Source organism: Cnephaeus nilssonii, assembly GCF_951640355.1.
Source record: "Cnephaeus nilssonii genome assembly, chromosome: 11".
In the NCBI taxonomy this organism is placed as follows: domain Eukaryota; kingdom Metazoa; phylum Chordata; class Mammalia; order Chiroptera; family Vespertilionidae; genus Cnephaeus; species Cnephaeus nilssonii.
The window spans coordinates 84,668,654-84,688,029 of NC_137082.1; the positions used below are offsets into that span (position 1 = coordinate 84,668,654).

General features: G+C 44.1%; 1 protein-coding gene across 2 annotated transcripts; it reads left to right on the plus strand.

Moving 5' to 3' along the window:
- Positions 1-703: 703 nt before the first annotated feature.
- Positions 704-15,408, plus strand: ELAC1 (elaC ribonuclease Z 1). Of its 2 annotated transcripts, none has more exons than XM_079784376.1 (4): positions 704-786; positions 6,598-6,762; positions 11,881-12,348; positions 13,997-15,408. In XM_079784376.1, exons 2-4 carry the CDS (start codon positions 6,606-6,608, stop codon positions 14,461-14,463), a joined length of 1,092 nt encoding a protein of 363 aa, XP_079640502.1. In that variant the 5' UTR covers positions 704-786; positions 6,598-6,605; the 3' UTR covers positions 14,464-15,408. The 2 variants fall into 2 exon arrangements, with proteins under 2 accessions (XP_079640502.1, XP_079640503.1); XM_079784377.1 differs by lacking the exon at positions 704-786 and adding an exon at positions 5,405-5,718 and having other exon boundaries at positions 5,950-6,762.
- Positions 15,409-19,376: the final 3,968 nt, after the last annotated feature.

Here is a 19,376-nt window from a genome sequence, read left to right on the forward strand (position 1 = left end):
CCCCGCACACAGAGCTCCTCTACTGCTTATATTTGGCTACTGCATGCTTGGACCACCTCGCGTCTGTCGAGCAAAAACCAGCGCATCTGGCACTGCCTGGGGGCTTGGAATGCTTTTTCCAAATGCTGGGGTTTAACCAGAATGAGGTTGGACCCCCAGTGCTCTGCATCCCCCTGGGCTTCCGCAGGCTGGGTGGTACCCGAGAGAACACGCCCGCGATGCTGCCGGCGAGGGCGGCACGGGTTGAAGCGGGCACCCCCGGGGTCTTGGGATGGGCAGGTGGAGAGCGGGCCGAGGTGCATGGTCCACAGCAAGGCCGACGTGACCCCGGACTCGGAGCACAGTGCTCTTTCCTCTTCGGGCGCCTCCAGGTTCGGTGGCTGAGAGATTCGTCCCAACGAAAGAAGAGGAATTACACAAAGCAGTGCACGAGCAAAGCAGCGGGGACAACGCTCTGGTTTGAAAAGATGACACAGAAAACAAAACAAAACAAAACAAAACAAACCAGAACAGGAAACGTTTTCACTCGTGGCGCCCTGGTCCTCACGGGTTCCCGCCACCATCCGGCCCAGCGCACCGGTGCGGGACCCGCCGGGGGCCCGGGGAGGTGTCCGAGCCGCCCCCGCGGAAGGGCCGGGCGGACGCCACCGAGCGCGGACCTCCGGGCGTCCTAGAGCGGCCGCGCGGACCAGCCGGCGGCGCACTTCCGCCCGCGCCGTCGCCGCCCGCGGACCGCCGGCCTCGCTGCGGGCCTGCGCCTCCCGCGGCTCCCCGGGCCGGGCGTGGGTGAGTGCGGCCGGGCGCGCCGGAGGGGGTCGGGCAGGGTCTGCGCCGCCGCGGCCTCCCGCGCGGCCGGGCGCGCGCGTTTCCTCCCGCCTCGCGGCCCGGGCCCCGCGCCCCGCCCCAGGCCCGAGCGCGCCTCGTCCAGCGCCGGGGGCGGGAGCCGCCTCGGCCCGCGCTCCTGCCGCCGCCCACCCGTCCTGGGGGGACCCTGACACCGACTCGGAAGGGGACCCGGCCCGCGCACGGGGAGACCTGGCCTCCGGCCCGGCTCCGCCCTGGCCACGCCCCTGCCTCCCTGGCCCCGCTCCGTCTCCCCTAAATCAGGGGCTGGCGCGCCTGCCCCGCCTGCGCCGCGGGGTCGCCGGGGGGCGCCGCCCGGGAAGCCGCCCGCCTGCTCAGGCCCCGGAAGCGCCGGGCGGCCGTGCGGGCGGCCGGGCCGAGAGCCGCCGGGCCGGGGCGAGGCGCTGTCCTGGGTGCGTCCCCGGCGGATGTGCACTCGGTCCCGGGAGGGTCCCGTCAGGGGAAAGCAGGCGGCTGGGGTTTTCTGTCCCAAGAAGATGGGGACCAAATCTGGTTTGGTTCCTTTTCGTTACTGGTGTCTAGAAGGAATGCTCCATGGCACAGAACATGCACCATTGAGTACATAAAAATCGGATGCTTCCCGACCTCGTAGACGGGTTTTGAGGAGTTGGTTTGTTATTAGCTGGTTTGTGACTTTTTATTATGGAAACTTTCAAACATACGAAAATAAGGTAGTGTACTGAATTCCCAGCTCATGATCAGCCTGGTTTTATTTATTACCCTCACCCCAGTGGGTTATTTAAAGCAAATCGAAATGCGCCATTGCATCCGTTAAATACTTGCTTATGTTTATAAAACACAACTCCTTTTTTATTTTTTTAATATGTTTTTATTGATGTCAGGAAGGGAGAGGGAGAGGGAGAGAAACATCAATGATGAGAGAGAATCATTGATCAGCTGCCTCCTGCATGCCCCTACTGGGGATGGAGCCATGTGCCCTGACCTGAATCGAACTGAGCCACGCTGGCTGGGTTCAACTCCTTTTTTAAAAAACATAAAGCCGTTATTAACCTAATAAGCATTTCATTTTATCATCTATCCAGTCAGTATTCACATTTTCCCAATTCTCCTTTTCCCCACCCATTATCCGTTTCTCCAAATCAAGATCCAAACATCTCTTACGTCTTTTAGTTTCTTTATCCCCTCCATCCTTATTACCCCCTCCCCCTGGAATTTACTTGTTGAAGAAATCAAATCATTTGTCCTGTGAAGTTTCCTACATTCTGGATTTGGCTTTTTCCCTCCCTGTGGGGTCCTTTAGTTAACTGGTATTTCGATTCCAGACTTAGAGGATTCAGGTTCTACTTTTTGGCAAGAAAACCTGGTAGGGTTTCTGTGTCCTTCATGTGGCATCACATCAGGAGTTAGATAAGGTCTTGTCTGTCTGTCGGTGTTAAGATTAATGGGCACTTCTGTACAAAGTGCACAACAGGGTGCCCTGGCTGGGTGGCTCAGGTGGTTGGAGCGTCCCATCCCCAAAAGGTTGTGGATTCGATCCTCTCTAAATCAATAAGCATATCTTCAGTGAGGATTTAAAAAAATAACAAACTGTACCACAGGGTGACTAAATAATTGACCAGGGGATTACAGAAGGATGCCAGCTAGTAACTGCCGAAGGAATGAGAGAATACCACCTTTTGGCAACCCCTAATGAAATAATGGATTCTGGCAGTGATCATTAGTGCCTGTTAACATCAGAAAAAGAGACAGCCAGACAGTGTGTATTTCCTGGTGGAAGTGTCCAGTACACTTACCAGATATTCTTGGATGATGGGTAGGGATACCGATGAAATAAGATTGACCATGAATTAGTTGATAATTATTGAAGCTTGGCGATGGGTGTGTGGCACTACAGTACACTAATCTCTACTTTTGTGTGTGTGTTTGACATTTTTTCATAAAAGGTTTTTAAAAAATTGACTAGTGTGTGAGTTCAAGTCAGCTGATCCACCCATTATAGTTCTGTTCTTCATTATCCTCTCATTAAGTGGTTCTCAAATCTGACTGCACATTAGAATCTCAGGGGAAGCATTTTTTTTTTAAATACTAAAACACATATCTCACTTGCAGAATTTCCTGTTTAATTGTCCTGGGATGAAGCCCAATCATTGATGTTTTAAAAGCTGATTCTAATAAGCTCCAGGGTTATATACCACTGGCCTAGATCCATCATTTTTAGGGATTGCAAAGTGATTATATTCTATTATTCCTCCTGCATTTATTAGCTTTTAATGTTTTTTTAACTTTCTTTTTGTTTATTCTTATCTGTCTTGCAAACTGCAATCCAATAGGAAACCTCTGCAGATTAAACTACTTAATTATCAGTGAAGGTTTGATCTTGGAAGTGAAAGTGTGGAGTAGCATATGGAAGGGACACTAGCAGTACCTAAAGGCTTGTGTGTGGGGTAGAGAGATGTACCATCTGTGTGTGTAAGGTGTGTGTGTGAAGGGGGTGGGGGAAAGTTGGGGGAGCAGACTGTATCCCCAATGGAAAGGAAGATTAGGTGAATTGTAGTTTGAAAAGCATGTTCAGCCATATGACACATTTTTTAAAAATAATCACTTTTAAAGAAATATATATAAAAGCCTAATATGCAAAGTGTCCCCTCGGGAGTTTGACCAACCAGGACTTGGATCGCTTGCTATGACGTGCACTGACCACCAGGGGGCGTCGCAGAATAAAGGAAGGCCCCAGTCGGCAGCTGGGGAAGGGAGGCCCCAGCCAACAGCTGCTAGTGACCCTACCCGTGCTCGAATTTTGTGCACTGGGCCTCTAATTATATATAAAATAAATTAAATGCTGTTTATTACAACTAAAAAATCAAGTCAAAAAGATTTAAAAGAAAAAATAATCTCTTCCCCTCTCCATTTTAGTCACCCCTGGTATTAACAATATGGTGTGTATCCTCCACACCAGACTTTCTCTGTCTCATATAAATGTGGGGGTTTTGGACATTGTTATGAAAATGAGATCATACCATAGCCATCTGTAAGTTTTCTCACTGTCATCCCTCTAGGACAAGAGTTACAGACCTGACTTAGCTACAGAACAAATAGTTCATGGCATGACTGTATAATAAAATATTCAGTTGTTTCCCTATTGATTTTTTTTCAGGTTGCTTCCAAATTTTAGCCACCTTAAAAGTACCACAATAAACATCATTATACATAAATCCTTTATTTCTGTAGGGTAGATTCTCAAAAATGGGAGTGCTGGGTTAATGTGTTGTTATTAACAGCATCATTATTATTGGTAATATATATTGCCACATTACTCTCCCAAAACATAATAGCAGTTCACACCCACCACTAGTAACATATGAATGCCAATCTTGTTCTGGTTAGCACAGGCTAGCATTAATATTTGCCAGTGGATGTGGGGGAAATGGTGTTCGTTTCTTTAATTTGTATTTCCTCTACCTGGAGATGGAACACTTTTCATGCTTATTGGTTGCTTAGATTTCTTCTGTGGATTTCCTGTATATATCCATTTATCTGTTGTATCAGTTTTTTGGTTTGAGTTTTTGTTTGTGTATTTTGTCTATCAGATGTTTGGTATTTTGAATTTGTTTCAAGGGGCATTAACTCTTTATCATACAGTGTACGTAGTTTTCTCCAGGTGCCTTTTTTAATTTTTTTTATTTTTGTCCTTTGAGTCTTGATATATGAAAGTTTATATGTAGTGAAAACGTCTACTTTTTTAAAAAATTTCTGAATTTCCTGTCTTGCTAAAAAGTGCTTTCCCAATCCCCAAATTATATACATGTTCTCCTAATATTTTAAAACATATTTTATTGGACCTCTTACATTTAAATTTCTAAACCTCGTGGAATATATTTTTATATGCAGTGCAAAGTGAATATCTTGCTTTACTTTTTTCTGCAAAAATAGCCATTTATATCAGTGCTGCTTAATAAATGTCACCCTTTTTATACTTTTGTTACATATTGATTCCCATAAATTCCTAGATTTATTTTAGACTATTCCTTCTCTTTCACCTCTATTTTTTTGTGCCAATATTATTCTCTTCATTATAGTATACCCACTTACCTAGTATAGTAAGTATAATATCTAGAAAGGTAATTCGCTACTTACTGTTTTATGTAATTTTCTTGCCCGTTCTCAGACATTATTTTCTTCCATCTTTTGATTGTTTTTTGTCCCAAGATTACTGTCACTGGAAGTCTGACAGAATTTGATTAAATATATCTATACTAATTATGAAAAAATGAACATTTCTGTGATACTAAGTCTTATTAAGGGACCTAATATGCATCTGGGACTTTTAGAGCCTGTTTTTTTCCTGTTATTAATAGTGACTTTATAAGTTTTTTCTTTCTTGTGAATGAGATCTTTCCCATTTCTATTTTTATCTGGTTATTGCTAAGACTGAGAGAAGTTATTGACAATTTTGTATATTTATCCAGCTCTTTATCAGATGTTCTTATCTTAGTATTTTTTCTTAAAATGATGTTGTTGTTGTTTTTGCTCCCAGCCCTCAGTATGGATGACCTATGATTATTTATGTACAAGTTTGAGTTTATTCTCATTTATTCTATTTGATGCACATCTCCCATCACAGAAGTATAGCAGCGATGGCAGATGTGCCCAGAAACAGTGAAAAGAAAAAGAGATGCCAGGAGTTGGCAGAAATCGACACACTCAGCAGGTTATTGCTGATCACCTATAGCAGCACCCCAGATCCTGACCAGTGATGGACCCTGTTACTTAGAGTGAGGCCTTCACTCGCGTTACTATACTGCTGCGGAGCAGCGATTAGCAACCTTTTTCATCTCATGGTATACAAACTAATTACTAAAATTCTGCGGCACACCAAAAAATACGTTTTTTGCTGTTTTAATAAAAAAAAAAAATAGGTATAGCCATAACCGGTTTGGCTCAGTGGATAGAGCATCGGCCTGCGGACTGAAAGGTCCCAGGTTCGATTCCGGTCAAGGGCATGTACCTTGGTTGCGGGCACATCCCCAGTGGGGGGATTGCAGGAGGCAGCTGATCGATGTTTCTCTCTCATCGATGTTTCTAACTCTCTATCCCTCTCCCTTCCTCTCTGTAAAAATCAATAAGATATATTTTTTAAAAACAGATATAATTTTGATTCATTCACACTGGATGGCTATTGTTGTGTTGGCTGTGGTCATTTTTTTTATTTGACAATCTGAGGGGAAAGAGGTCAATACCCCTGACTGAATAGGTATTGCATGTTTTAAAAATGCTTGCGGCACACCAGTGTGCTACGGCGCACTGGTTGAAAATGCTGTAGAGCATTGCTGTATTTATGATCATTCAGAGAAAGGGCTCATCACGATGGGCACCAGGCATACCACTTAGTAAATGTAACTAAATCCCCTGTCAGAACCTCAAATACGGTGGTGATTGCTGTTTAGTGTTTATTAGGACTTTAAAAAAAGTACAGAGTTCCTATATATTCCCTACTCCTCTCCCCTGTTGTTAACATCTTGCAGTAGTATGGTAGGTTTGTTACCGTTGATGAGCCAACATCGATACATTATTATTAACTAAAGTTTACATTAGGGTTCATTCACTCCGAGTGTGCATTCTGTGGGTTTTGACCAACGTATAACGATGACGTCTGTCTCTCTGCATCATGCATAGAATAGTTCCTCTGCCCTAAATAACAGTCTCTCGGGAACCCGTTTTTGGTGATTTTGAGCAGTGATGTGAAATAACCCCAAGGTGATCTTTCCATTGCAGGGTAGAAGATGTCTATGGATGTGACGTTTCTGGGGACAGGCGCAGCATACCCATCCCCAACCCGGGGTGCCTCTGCTCTGGTTCTTCGGTGTGAGGGCGAGTGCTGGCTCTTTGACTGTGGGGAGGGAACCCAGACGCAGCTTATGAAAAGCCAGCTTAAAGCAGGTCAGTGTGCATTCAGCTATCTCATTAAGAGCATCTTGGTTCTGCCTCATCTTCCTGGCTTTCCTTGGGCCTCTGCCTGGAAAGCCCTCAGGCATCTGGTACACCCACTGAACGTTCTTCATTTATTTATGTGCTGTCATTCTTCCTGTAAGTTTTGAGAGCAAAGATTTATAGAGGCTCAGAGTAGAGGATGCAGTGAGATACGTGAGGCTTATTAGATGGACGCTGCCCAAGCAAAAGAACGGTGTGTGTACTCACTTCTTTCCGCCAGGAGATGTAGGTCTCCTGAGAGAATGCAAAGGCAGTAGATGTACAGAGGAGGGAGACACTCTTCCCACTCGGTTATGGGGGTAGGCATTTTGGAGGGTGACTTGTGAGCTGTTGAAGGAAGAGGAGGGATTCCCTGGGCTGGAGAGGAGAAGGGCATTTCAGCCAGAGGGAGTGGAGTGAGCAAGGCCCAGCAGCAGGGAAACCCGGGCACACCGATGAAAAGCCTTAGTCAGAGTCAGACCTGCGTTCCAGTCCCAGCTGTAACTCAGCTTGGGATCTTTTATGGGGATAAAAACTTGTACTGAAGAAGGCATGTTATGAGAATTATCTATAATAATAAAAGTATAACATGCTAATTAGACCAGATGTCCTTCCTGACGACCTTCCGGATGAAACCAGAGCTGTGAGGGAAACCCCGGTCCCAGGTGCCTGCCAGCAGCCGGAGGGAAGCCCGGGCCCCGGGTGCCAGAGGGAAGTCAGTGCCGGCAGCCGGGGGAAGGGAGGCCTACTCTTGCACCAGTTTCGTGCATCGGGCCTCCAGTGTTAATAATCCCTCTTCTGCGTGGTTATCTTCTCATCAGTTAACTGTTAGCTCAAATGCCATTTCCTCAGAGGCTTTTCCTGAATCTCTATAGTTAATTAGTTCCTCTCGCCCCAGGCATTCTACAGGCTTGTCCTATTTTTATTAACTTCTTAACATCATCAGTATCTAACATGATGTTATTTAAATCATTGTTTTATGTGCACTATCGCCCTGTACTAAGCTTAGTGGTCACTTATGTTCTTTGTAGACGCCTAGTAAATATTTGTTCAATAAAAGCATGAATAACATGTTCAGTACTTCGTGCAGTGCCTCTCTCTTATTAGGTCTTGACAAATGGTGATTATTGAGGTTACTTTCCCTATGACTCAACAGAGTGCATGGCATTGGATGCCTAAAAGCAAGAGAGTTCTAGCATCCAACGATCATCCATAGTGGAAACTGACATGCAAGCAGTCATAATGTAATGTGATAAGGAGAATAATGGAGGTGTTTTCTAAGTCCTTTTGGCGTACAGAGGAGGGGTACACTAACTATCTGTGTGTTTAGAGATCATTCCAGAGATGGTAACAGTTGAGCTAGGATCTAAGAGAAGTTTCTCTAGGGAGACAAGTAGGGCTAGACATTCAAGTTACAAATAACTAAGTGAGCAACTAGTAAGGAAGTTTCCAGACATGTTTGGGGAATATTAAGCCATCCAGAGCATTGAGTCCTTGGCTAAGATAGAAGAGAGATAAGAATGCTGAAAGTAAGTGCGGGCAGACTGTGAAGTCTTCTGTGGTATGCTAAAGTATTTGGACTTTGCCATTCTCTTGGCAAAAAGGAACAATTTAAGGTTTTTAGGCAGGGGTGACATGGTCTGATTTGTGTTTTAGGACAGAGTTTTCCTATGGCAGAAAGTGAATAGCATCAGAGAGATCAGTTTCAAGGCAATTGCATTCATCTGAGAGAAGATGAGAATGTTGAAGCAGGAAGGAGGAATAGGGATGAAGAGACACTTAATCTAAGGGGTACTTGTAGAGCCAACAGGAAGTGGTGACTGATTAAATATCTAGAGTGTGAAGAAGTGAGGAATTATTACAAGTTACAGATGGCTTTGTCCTGGACCTGGGTGTCATGAAAAGAGCAGTTGGAGGAATGAACTAATGAATATCGCTTGGGACATGTTCAACCCCAGTTATACATTGCCTTGTACTGAAGCCCCGAGGTGACGGCAGGTACTGTGCTTTATGTCCCTTGGGTCTCCCAGGTGTTCTTCTGTGAACACTCTAGGGTAGGCACAGACCAGAGTGGAGGCTGTCATATGTAACTGTTCAGAGAGCAGGGGTTGATGGGCAAGGTGATTAAAATAGAAAGAAGAAACTGTTTAAGTGTGCGTATTAGAGGTTTGGGTATGGGGATAAGTCTTTCCTTTTTACTTAATGCTGCATCATTTATCTAATGCTGCAAAACAGATTACACATTTAGTGTCCTATTTGCATTTACTATCTTATAGTTTCTGTGGGTTAGAGAGTTAGGGCCTGGGTTATCTGGGTTTTTTGCTTCAGGGTCTCACTAAGCTGCAGTCTTATAATTGGCTGAGGCCGAGGCTGAGGCTGAGATCTCATCAGAGGCTCAAGTGGGGAAGAATCTGCTTCAGAACTCACTCAGGCTGTTGGCAGAATCCTTACAGTTGTAGGACCAAGGCTTCCCACAGCTCCTAGAGGCCTCCTGGTCACGTGGGTTTGTGCTTCATGTAGCTTAGAGTAGTACCAGCAAAGGAGAAAGAAACTCAAGAGGAAATCTACAAGCAATATGGAGTCTTAAAACATAATGAAATCACATTGTATCTCTGGGTCATATTTTACTGGTTAGAAGCCAATCACAGGTCCCATCCACACTCAAGGGGAGGGACTTATAGAACACCAGGAAGTTATTGGTTTCTCTCGGTAACACAATATGGGCCTATCGGTATTTGATTCATTGAAACCCTTTAAGCTTGTACTACCTCCTGGGGTAATAATATTTTATGAGTTTCATAAGGACGTACTTTGTATTTATCTAAATATACGTCTTTCAAGCTTCCATGGTCCTAATATGCAAGCATCTGATTAACAAGTATAGGTTTGCCATGTCCATTTCTGTCCTAATAGTAAAGACTGAGCTTAGCCTTCTTTTTTTTTCCCTTAAAAATAATATTTAAAAGTAAACATGCTCATTGTAAAAATTCAAACAAAGCAGAAAAGTGTAAATAAGAAGAGCCTAGCCCTGGCCAGTATGGCTCAGTTGGTTGTATGTCATCCAGTGCAGCAGGAAGTTGCTGGTTCGATTCCCGGTCAAGGGCACATGCCCAGGTTACCAGCTCGATCCCCAGCAGCGGGTATATAGGAGGCAGCCAATTGATGTTGCTTCTCTCTGTCCCTCTCCCTTCCTCTCTCTAAAAATCAATAAACTATTCCTTAAAAAATACAAAAAAACAAACAAACAAAAAAGAAAAGCCTAAGACTGCATCTCATAAGTAAATTTCTGTACCTGTAGATAAGGTAACAGTGTAGGTATAGTGTGTGTGTATAATTTTGCATAAATTGAATCACTATACTTCCTGTAATCTGCTTTTTTTCAACTGAACAACATATACGAGGACTATATTGCAGACATTTCCAAGGGCAGTAGGTATAACTGCATCATCACTGAGAGGATGCTTAGTATTCCACTCCTATATGGATGACATATTCCCTTGTACTTTCTTGTTCTTGGGTAAAAGAGAACTCATGCATTTTTCTTTCTTCATTTGATAGCTTCCTCCTACCTTTGATAATGGTGGTTGCCATTCCTTATCCCTTTAAAATCAAGTTTCTTGAAAAATGAAATGTTTGTCTTCCCTGAAACTGATAACTGGGAAGCAGTTTTTTACTTACTTCTTTTGACTCGATTACTTTGGGTTCGCAAGTTGTTTTGGTGCTCGGTTTGCTCTGTTTGGTCGTAGATCGGTAGAGGCCCGGAGCGTCTGAGGCGGCACTCCTGAGGTCAGCGTGGGTCGGGACTCAGCACCATAGTAGTTCTCTTGTCTGCAGAGGCCTCGGGTCCACTGTGAGTGCCCTGGCATCCTGGACAGCGGAAAGGGGGGATGCCAGGGTTCTAAAAGACAGCACAAACAGGACTGAAAGAGAAAAAAGAAGCAGCAAATGGAGGGGTTCTGGAGGTTCAAAATCTGCCTGTACCCAACCTGTTGGTCTTAGCCACGGGCCTGGGCTCGGTGCCGTGACTGGAAGACTCGCTTGGAGCACTTCTGCCTTGGTATCACAGGACAAATCACGTGATAGTAAACTATTCCTGTTCTTGTATGGCGTCAATAAACATCTGTTCCTTTATGGTAGCACATGTTTGAAAGAGGTGGGCCATGAACTCAGACCAGAGCCTCCGTTACATTAAACATGTGTTTTTGTGATTGTTACTTTTAAAATACTTTGTGCATCTCAAAAAAATGCTAATTTGGCATCCTGCCACATACCAGCAGTAAATTCAATTTACCTTTAGGTAAATCGAGTTATAACCTAAGCCAGTATGCACTGAAAAAGCTGTTGTGTTAGTTCAGAGTGAAGGGAAGAGATGGGCCCATGTACCTTGGCATAAATAACACCGGCTCTGCCCTCTGAGCTGCATTCTAGTGTCTGTTGCCCACCTCCCCTCTCATTCTTTACCCCCTTGCTCTCTGACATCCCTCTCTCTTCCTTGCCTCTGCCTCCCTCATCATCTTCCTTTTCCTCCTCCCCCATCAACCTCACTCAGACAAGCAGGCTATGACCAGGTTAGTTAACCTCTGTCCAGTGTAGAGAGTCCTTAAAAGGCAGTTTTGTGTTCAGGCACTGGTCCAGTTGATCGAAGCCGGAGAACTTGTTTTGCTGGAAATACATATTTGCTATTCTCAGAGGGAGCAGTAGGGGGCAGTGTAACTGTCAGATGCTTTTGGCACCTGAAGGCTATCTAGTTACTTAAGTGAATTATTTTGGTACACTTCCTTATTGCAACTTTTTTTTTTTTTTTGTAAAAGGATATATAGGAAAATACTCTGAAAACTGTAGCACTATGTAATTTGAAGCTGTTTTATGAAAAAGTCTTACTAAAACCATCTAATAAAAGAAAGCCTGTCTTTCTTGCTTCTGGAATCATGTAGAAAAAATATTTAAAAGTAAATTTATAGCGATAAGTAAAACTCTAAATTCATTTTACTGCTTTCTGTGTAAGTTGTTATGTTTCTTTCAAGTACCTTTGTATGGATCTTTACTTCTGAAAAATTCCCCATTTTATTTTTTCCCCTCAATCGAAAGGGAGAATTACCAAGATCTTCATCACACATCTTCATGGAGACCATTTCTTTGGCCTTCCTGGCCTCCTCTGCACCATCAGCCTGCAGAGTGGCTCCACGCTCACCAAGCAGCCCATTGAGATCTATGGCCCCGCAGGCCTTCGGGACTTCATCTGGCGAACCATGGAACTCTCTCACACGGAGCTGGTCTTCCCGTACGTGGTCCATGAGCTGGTGCCTACAGCAGATCAGTGTCCTACAGAAGAACTGAGAGAATTTGCACATGTGGGTAGAGCAGACAGCTCTCCCAAAGAGGGACAAGGAAGGACTATCCTGTTAGACTCGGAAGAAAACTCATACCTTCTGGTCGATGACGAACAGTTTGTTGTAAAAGCGTTTCGCCTCTTTCACCGAATCCCCTCCTTTGGGTTTTCCGTGGTGGAGAAGAAGCGCCCCGGGAAACTCAACGCACAGAAACTGAAAGACCTCGGTAAGTGTTTTTCTTCTCTTCTCGTCAGTCAAGCTGGTGTCAACTGAAGCTCTGGGAAGTGTTATCGCAACCTTCCTTTCCTGTCTCCCAGGCCTAAAACTGACATTTTCTCCACTTATTTCCTTTACCCAAAGTTTGCTTATTAAGGGAGATTCCTGGCACCAAAAGGTGCTATGCAGAGCGAAACCCAAGTGTATATGTTAATCCTTCCCCCTGCTGCTCCCCGATGCGCATTCTTAGTGTGGCTTCTCTTCAGCTTACACTGTCTTGCTTGGCAGGGCAGTGGTTGTTGTCTTAGGTCCAGGCTTCTGTTTTTTCACGTCTCTCTTAAAAGATGTTTTCAGTGACACCTTTGCCTTGAGAACTTTGCCATACCTTAATCTTCGACTGCAGCCACTTACTCTCAGGGTTTTCCTTTTCTGCCTGATTAGGTTAATGTGGTGTTCAGTATCCTTTGCCTCACCATTTTATGAACCTGGGTTCATCACGGTAGAATACAGGTGCACACAGCTAGGCCTGGGGCCCATCCGAGGCTCCCGACCTCCTGCCTGCGAGGCCTTCCTGCCTGGGGGTCTGCAGCGTCTCCAGAAGCCGTGTCCAGGCACGTCGTGCCTCCAGCATCTCTGCCTTCCTTGGCATGGCCAGTGCAGGGCCTCTGAAAGCATGATGGTGTCTTTTGTATGTTTGTTCTTTATTTACTCAACCTCTTCTTTCATTCCCAACTAAAACAAAATGCGAAATAATGAGGAAAGATAACTTAGGCCAAAGGTATTTTTATTATCTAAAAACCTGTGGGAATCCTATATAATAAAAGGCTAATATGCAAATCGACGGAACAGCAGAACAACCAGTCACTATGACATGCACTGACCACCAGGGGGGCAGACGCTCAATGCAGGAGCTGCCCCATGGTGGTCAGTGCACTCCCACAGGGGGAGCACCGCTCAGCCAGGGGGAGCGAGCCTAAGCCAGCAATCGGACATCCAGCAAGGGCTCCCAAACTGTGAGAGGGCGCAGGCTGGGCTGAGGGCCCCCCCCCTCTGCCCCAGTGCATGAATTTTATGCACAGGGCCTCTAGTATTCTTATAATGGGAAACTTTAAACATAATCTACGTTGGAATTAGTAAGCACTTTCTGTTGGTTTGTAGGTATTATCCAGAGTGCTAATCAGATACTAGTCTAGATTAATATGAGACTTCAGCCCTGTTTGGTAAAGGTGGAACCGTCACTACATATGAAGAAGATTATTTTATTAAGCTATTCAGTATATAGATATCGTGTCATTATTTAAATGGGCTCTTAGATTTTGCCCAAAGATGATCTTATTAAATAAAGCACTCTTCGAAACTGGTACTCCCATGCACAGCAGAGCATCGGGGCTGTTATCTTGACTAATAATATTGCAGTGGGACTTAGCTTAAAACTTATGTGCTTGGGAAATGTTTTAAGTGCTATGGCATTGCCAACACGGAACTTTTAACAAAGTGTAAATATTCCAGTTTTCCACAAATAGTAAAATATTTATACAAATTATGGAAAAAAATAGATGCCTTTTCCATTTGCTATTTGCTTTGCTGGTAAAACAGACTCTCGTAACAAGTCATAAATTCCATTCCCCTGATGTGATGTTATCTGCCTCCATCACTAGGTGTTCCGCCAGGTCCTGCCTATGGGAAGCTGAAAAACGGAATTTCTGTTGTTCTAGAAAATGGAGTTACAATTTCTCCCCAAGATGTCTTAAAAAAGCCTATTGTTGGAAGAAAAATCTGCATTTTGGGTGACTGCTCCGGGGTTGTGGGCGACGGAGGCGTGAAGCTGTGCTTTGAAGCAGACCTGTTGATCCATGAAGCGACCCTGGATGACGCCCAGATGGACAAAGCAAAGGAGCACGGCCACAGCACGCCACAGATGGCAGCAGCGTTTGCCAAGCTGTGCCAAGCAAAGAGGCTTGTTCTGACTCACTTCAGTCAGAGGTACAAACCAGTCGCCTTGGCCAGAGAAGGAGAAACAGATGGGATTGTAGAACTAAAAAAGCAGGCTGAATCAGTGTTCGATTTCCAAGAAGTGACTCTAGCAGAAGATTTTATGGTGATTGGCATTCCAATCAAGAAGTGAAGCCAGCGTTCCTGAATACATACCGACATGTCCGTGAATATGTTACTGAACCAACAAAGTTTGTTGTTGTTGTTTTGGTCTAAAATTATTTGGGTCCCAATAATCCTAAAAATGATGGAGTGTCATTGCTGAACTGATTCAGCAGTGAGAGGGAGCAAGTGTTTTTTAATAAATCACTTTAAAAATAAAACAAAAGCTAGCATCCTTTTTAAAGTGCAATTTGACAAAATGATAGCCTCTTCAGTGTACTTCAGGTTTTGGGATGCTGCCTCAGATGCACCCCATGCAGTCCTGGGCTTAGCTTCTGCCCAGCTTTATTGCTGTTATTGGCAAAGTGCACAAGGCTTGGCCCTCTTGGCTAAAAATGGCATTGTGGCAGTTTGTGTTGAATCTGTTCATGTTATTAACAGGATGGAAGTATAATGAGACATTGGACATGCAGGATTGAAGCCGGCATGTTGAATCTTGAATTCTTGGCTAGAGTACTGACTGCAGGGCCAGGCTGGGTGTTTATCCTTTAATTAATGTGTTATTGAACTTTCCTGTTTGCTCTGAACGTGTGGCCCTCAGCTCAGGCGATGCCACTCCCCTAGATGGAGTTTTGAAATTGTGGGGATATTTCTTGTCAAAATGACTGGCCGGTGTTTTTCAGTGGTTAAGAGTGTTGGCCTGCAAACCGAAGGGTCTCAGGTTCGATTCCTGGCCCCAGTTGGGGTGCGTGCAGGAGGCAACCTGTCGATGTGTCTCTCTCAATCAGTGTTCCTCTCTCTCTCTCCCTCCCTTTCTTCCACTCTCTCAATGGAAAAAATATCCTCAGGTGAGGATTAACAACAACAAAAAAGAAATGACCTGGAGGTGGGGGGAGAGTACTACTGATATTTAGCAAGTAGGAGCTAGGGATGCTAGATTCTGTAAAGTTTGGGTCAGCTATGTACAGTGAAGAATTATCTCACCCCAAAATACAAATTGCAGGCCTGTTGAGATACATAGCAAATTAAAACTTAGGCTCCCAATGTGAATATACTATACTTTATCAAAATTCATGACATAATGAATTGAACTACTAGGTAAATCATAATCTACAACAAATCCTAAAGAACTAGCTAAGTGAGTTGGAATGTAATATCAAATATTATTCGACAGAAATGAGCCATGAGCTGGAACTTACGAATGTGGAGGTAAAGAAATGATACCTATTCAACTGCATTTAATTTACATATTCCTATTAATAATTCTTTGAGCACATTTTTAATAAATGTCCTTTCTAGAATAGCTTTTCCTTCTCACCTGCCTTCTACCTCCTTTCTGCCTTGGGGTATCTGACTCATTAGACCCCAATATTTCTCAAAATGTGTTATATGGAAAGTTAATCTCAAGTACTGGTTCATTCAAAAGGGTTCCCTAATCAAATCAGTTTGGGAAACCCTTTATGCTATGTGTTCCTGTGGGAGTGTCCTAATGCCCTTTGCTATATATATATATATATTTTTAATATATTTTATTGGTTTTTACAGAGAGGAAGGGAGAGGGATAGAGAGTTAGAAACATCAATGAAAGAGTAACATCGACCAGCTGCCTCTTGCACACCCCCTATTGGGGATGTGCCTGCAACCAAGGTACATGCCCTTGACCGGAATCAAACCTGGGACCCTTGAGTCCGCAGGCTGACGCTCTATCCACTGAGCCAAACCAGTTAGGGCAGCCCTTTGCTATATTAAAAACAGTACTGCTTGAGTGTCAAAGAGACCTGATTTCAGGGTCCCATTTTGTACCTTACGGTGGAACCTGTGTGGTCTGGAGCAGATTACTTACTCTCTCTGAGCTTCCGCTTCCTCATCTCTAAAATAGGATCCTGCCCCACAGGATCATTGCGAAGATTAAATGAGACAGTGCGTAAAAGGAGCACAGCACCTTGCTTCATGGTGTTGAGATGTCTTGCAGTACAGGGCTGTCAACTCCATTGAACCCCCTTCTCAGTCCTATTTCATCGCATACTATCTATTTCCATCTCAAGAACTCAGAGAGTTTTATAGTACACTAGAGGCCCAGTGCACGAAAATTCATGCACTGGGGGCGGGGAGGGGCAGTCCCTCAGCCTGGCCTGTGCCCTCTCGCAGTCTGGGAGCCTAAGCCGCAGTCTGGCCTCCCTCTGTGGGAGGCGACTGGGTGGGCCGATTAGGGGATGGCACTAGACAGGGAGCGGCCCCCCAACCCGCCCCCATCGCCCTTCTGCTGCCGGTTGCCGCTGCCCCCCCCCCCCCATTGCTGTCCCCTCCCTCTGCCTGCTGGCATGCACCTTGGCTGGCCTAGAGCCGCCTGCTCGTCAGCCCCGACCTCCCCCCCTCTTCTCCCCCTCCCCCCCCCCCCCCCCCCCCGCCAACCATCACCACCAGTAGTTCTGCCGTTTGGTTGATTTGCATATTACTCTTTTATTATATAGGGTATTTAGAAGTATTGTGATGGTGTATACTATTAAATTCCTTTGAGTTCTGGGGCTTCTCTAGTAAAAATTTTTGACTCCTGGATTGAAAAATTTTTGGTTCTGGAGTCCTTAGCGTAGTGATAAGATGGTCTAGTAACTCAGCATCTCAGTCATTCTGAAGCCATCTTCACAACAGCCTGATTCTGCCCCACTCTAGGCTGCCGGCCAGGCAAAGTACCAGAGTTTGACCAGGCTTAAAGTGAAACTTGGTTCCTGAACTCTTTTCAATCAAGCGTTTATTAGACACTTACTGTGTGATCAAACCTGTACAGCAGGGAATGGCTAATACTAGTACCTCCGCTGTATGGAGCTCTTGAGGGTAAAGACTGTATCTTAGTCACCTCTACATTCTCAGGAACACCCACCCATAGCAAGCACCCAGAAATGTTTATCGAAAGAAATGAGGTCTTGATATCATGAATGTGCAAACTTAAAGTTAAGGTCTGTGCCTAGTCCATTTCATTACTGTACTTGTTCAAAAATTTTTAAATACCTGGTTTGGTGGTGCCCCGTTCACTGAGTACCAACTAAATGCCAGGCTTTCCTGTGTTGGGACAGGGTAACTCCAGGTGACATGTGGACACAGAATGATGGACATATTCTCCGGATTAAAAGCTGTTATATCCAGGATAACAAGGAAGTTGAGGAGGGTGCCCAAGTTTATCCAAAGAGAAAAAATATTTTGACTCCTAAATAAAGCTAGCAGAGAAACACTTGCTCAGATGTCAGCGTGCTAATTATATACGCAGCAGACTTGGCAGGTACAAAGATTAAATTCGCCCACAAAAAAGTAAAAGGGGAAAGGCAAGGGATCAAGTTTCCAGCTAAATAAATCCCCCTGCCACTTCCAGAAACTGTGCAGGCACCTCAGGTAGAGCTGAGCCACATTTAGTCCTTCCGTGTCACCAAGATGAGACCAAGGTTATTTTGTCTCAGTGGTTCTCTACATTGTCGTGCCTTCCAGAGGTCATAGGCTTGTCCACATGAGACCATATCTCTGTCAAACATCCTGGACTGGGGGTCGACCTTGTCGAAATCCCCACGTCTGGTTAAGCAGCCTGAATGCTGATCCTCACTGGCTCACCCGGAACCTTGCCACGGAACACGTCTTCATACAGCTAGTCTAGTGCATCCTGGAACACGATAGGTTTCCACCCCATATGCCTTTGCGGAAAGGCAGTATGATCTACGGCAGTGGTCTTCAAACTAGGGTATTTGTACCCCTGGGGATATGCAAAGACTTTTCTGAAGATACATAGGCATTCTTTCCCATGAAATATTTCCTAACGTCGATCTTTCTGGGAACTAGCCTGCTGGTTCCACTGCACAATGCTCCGGTCCAGATGACAAACAGCTGGGATACAAAGAAAGGGATAACTGAAATACTGGTATTGGGGTTGAAACATGAATGATTAGATAAACTCTTTTGCAAGTTGGGTAGTTTCCAATTTGTTGCTTTGAACAAAATTGAAGGAGAATCTAATCAAATCCAGATCAAGGAGTATATCTCATCTGTCTAAAGATAGATTTTTAAAAACATCTTTATTGAGCTATAATTCACATACCATACAATTCAATGGGTTTTCATCTTTTCACAGAGCTGGGCAATCATCGCCACTATCAATTTTAGGACATTTTCATTATCCCCCAAAGAAACCCCATACCCTTTGGCAGTCACTCCCACTTTCCTCCCAAGCTCCCAGCCCTAAGGTATTTTCTACCACTAATCTACTTTCTAGCCACTAATTTACTTTCTGTCTCTATAGATTTGCCTATTCTGGATATTTCATATCAATTGAATCATACAATATGTGGTCCTTTGTGACTGGCTTCTTTCATTTAGCATAATGTTTTCAAGATGTATCCAAGTTGTAGCTTATATCGGTACTTCATTCCTTTTTATGGCCAAATATTCCATTGTATGAATATACCACATGTTTTTATCCATTCATCAGTCAATCCAGTAATAGTTTATTTACAATATACTTATGTTAGGAATGAAAAAGGAGAGATTGCTACAGATCTTATAAATATTAATAAGTTAAAAGAGGATACTATAAGTAACTTTAATTTTAGGTAAAATTACTAAGACAACTTTCTTAAAAGAAAAACACAATTTTCCAGAAGTGACACAAGAAAAAAATGGTGACTATTCAGATTTTCTATTTATTAAAGAAAGTGAATTTGTGATTAAAACTCTTCTAAAAACAAAAACAAACCACCTCCAGGCCCAGATGGTTTTGCTAGTGACTCATTCTAAACAATTAAGGAAGAAATATACCTTTATTCCACAAACACTTCCAGAAAATAGAAAAAGAGGGAACACTTCCCAACTCATTTTATGAGGTCAGTATAACCTTGATGCCAAAACTTAAGGACATTAAAAGAAAGGAAAATTACAGACTAATTTCTCTTATAAAAACCCTAAAGA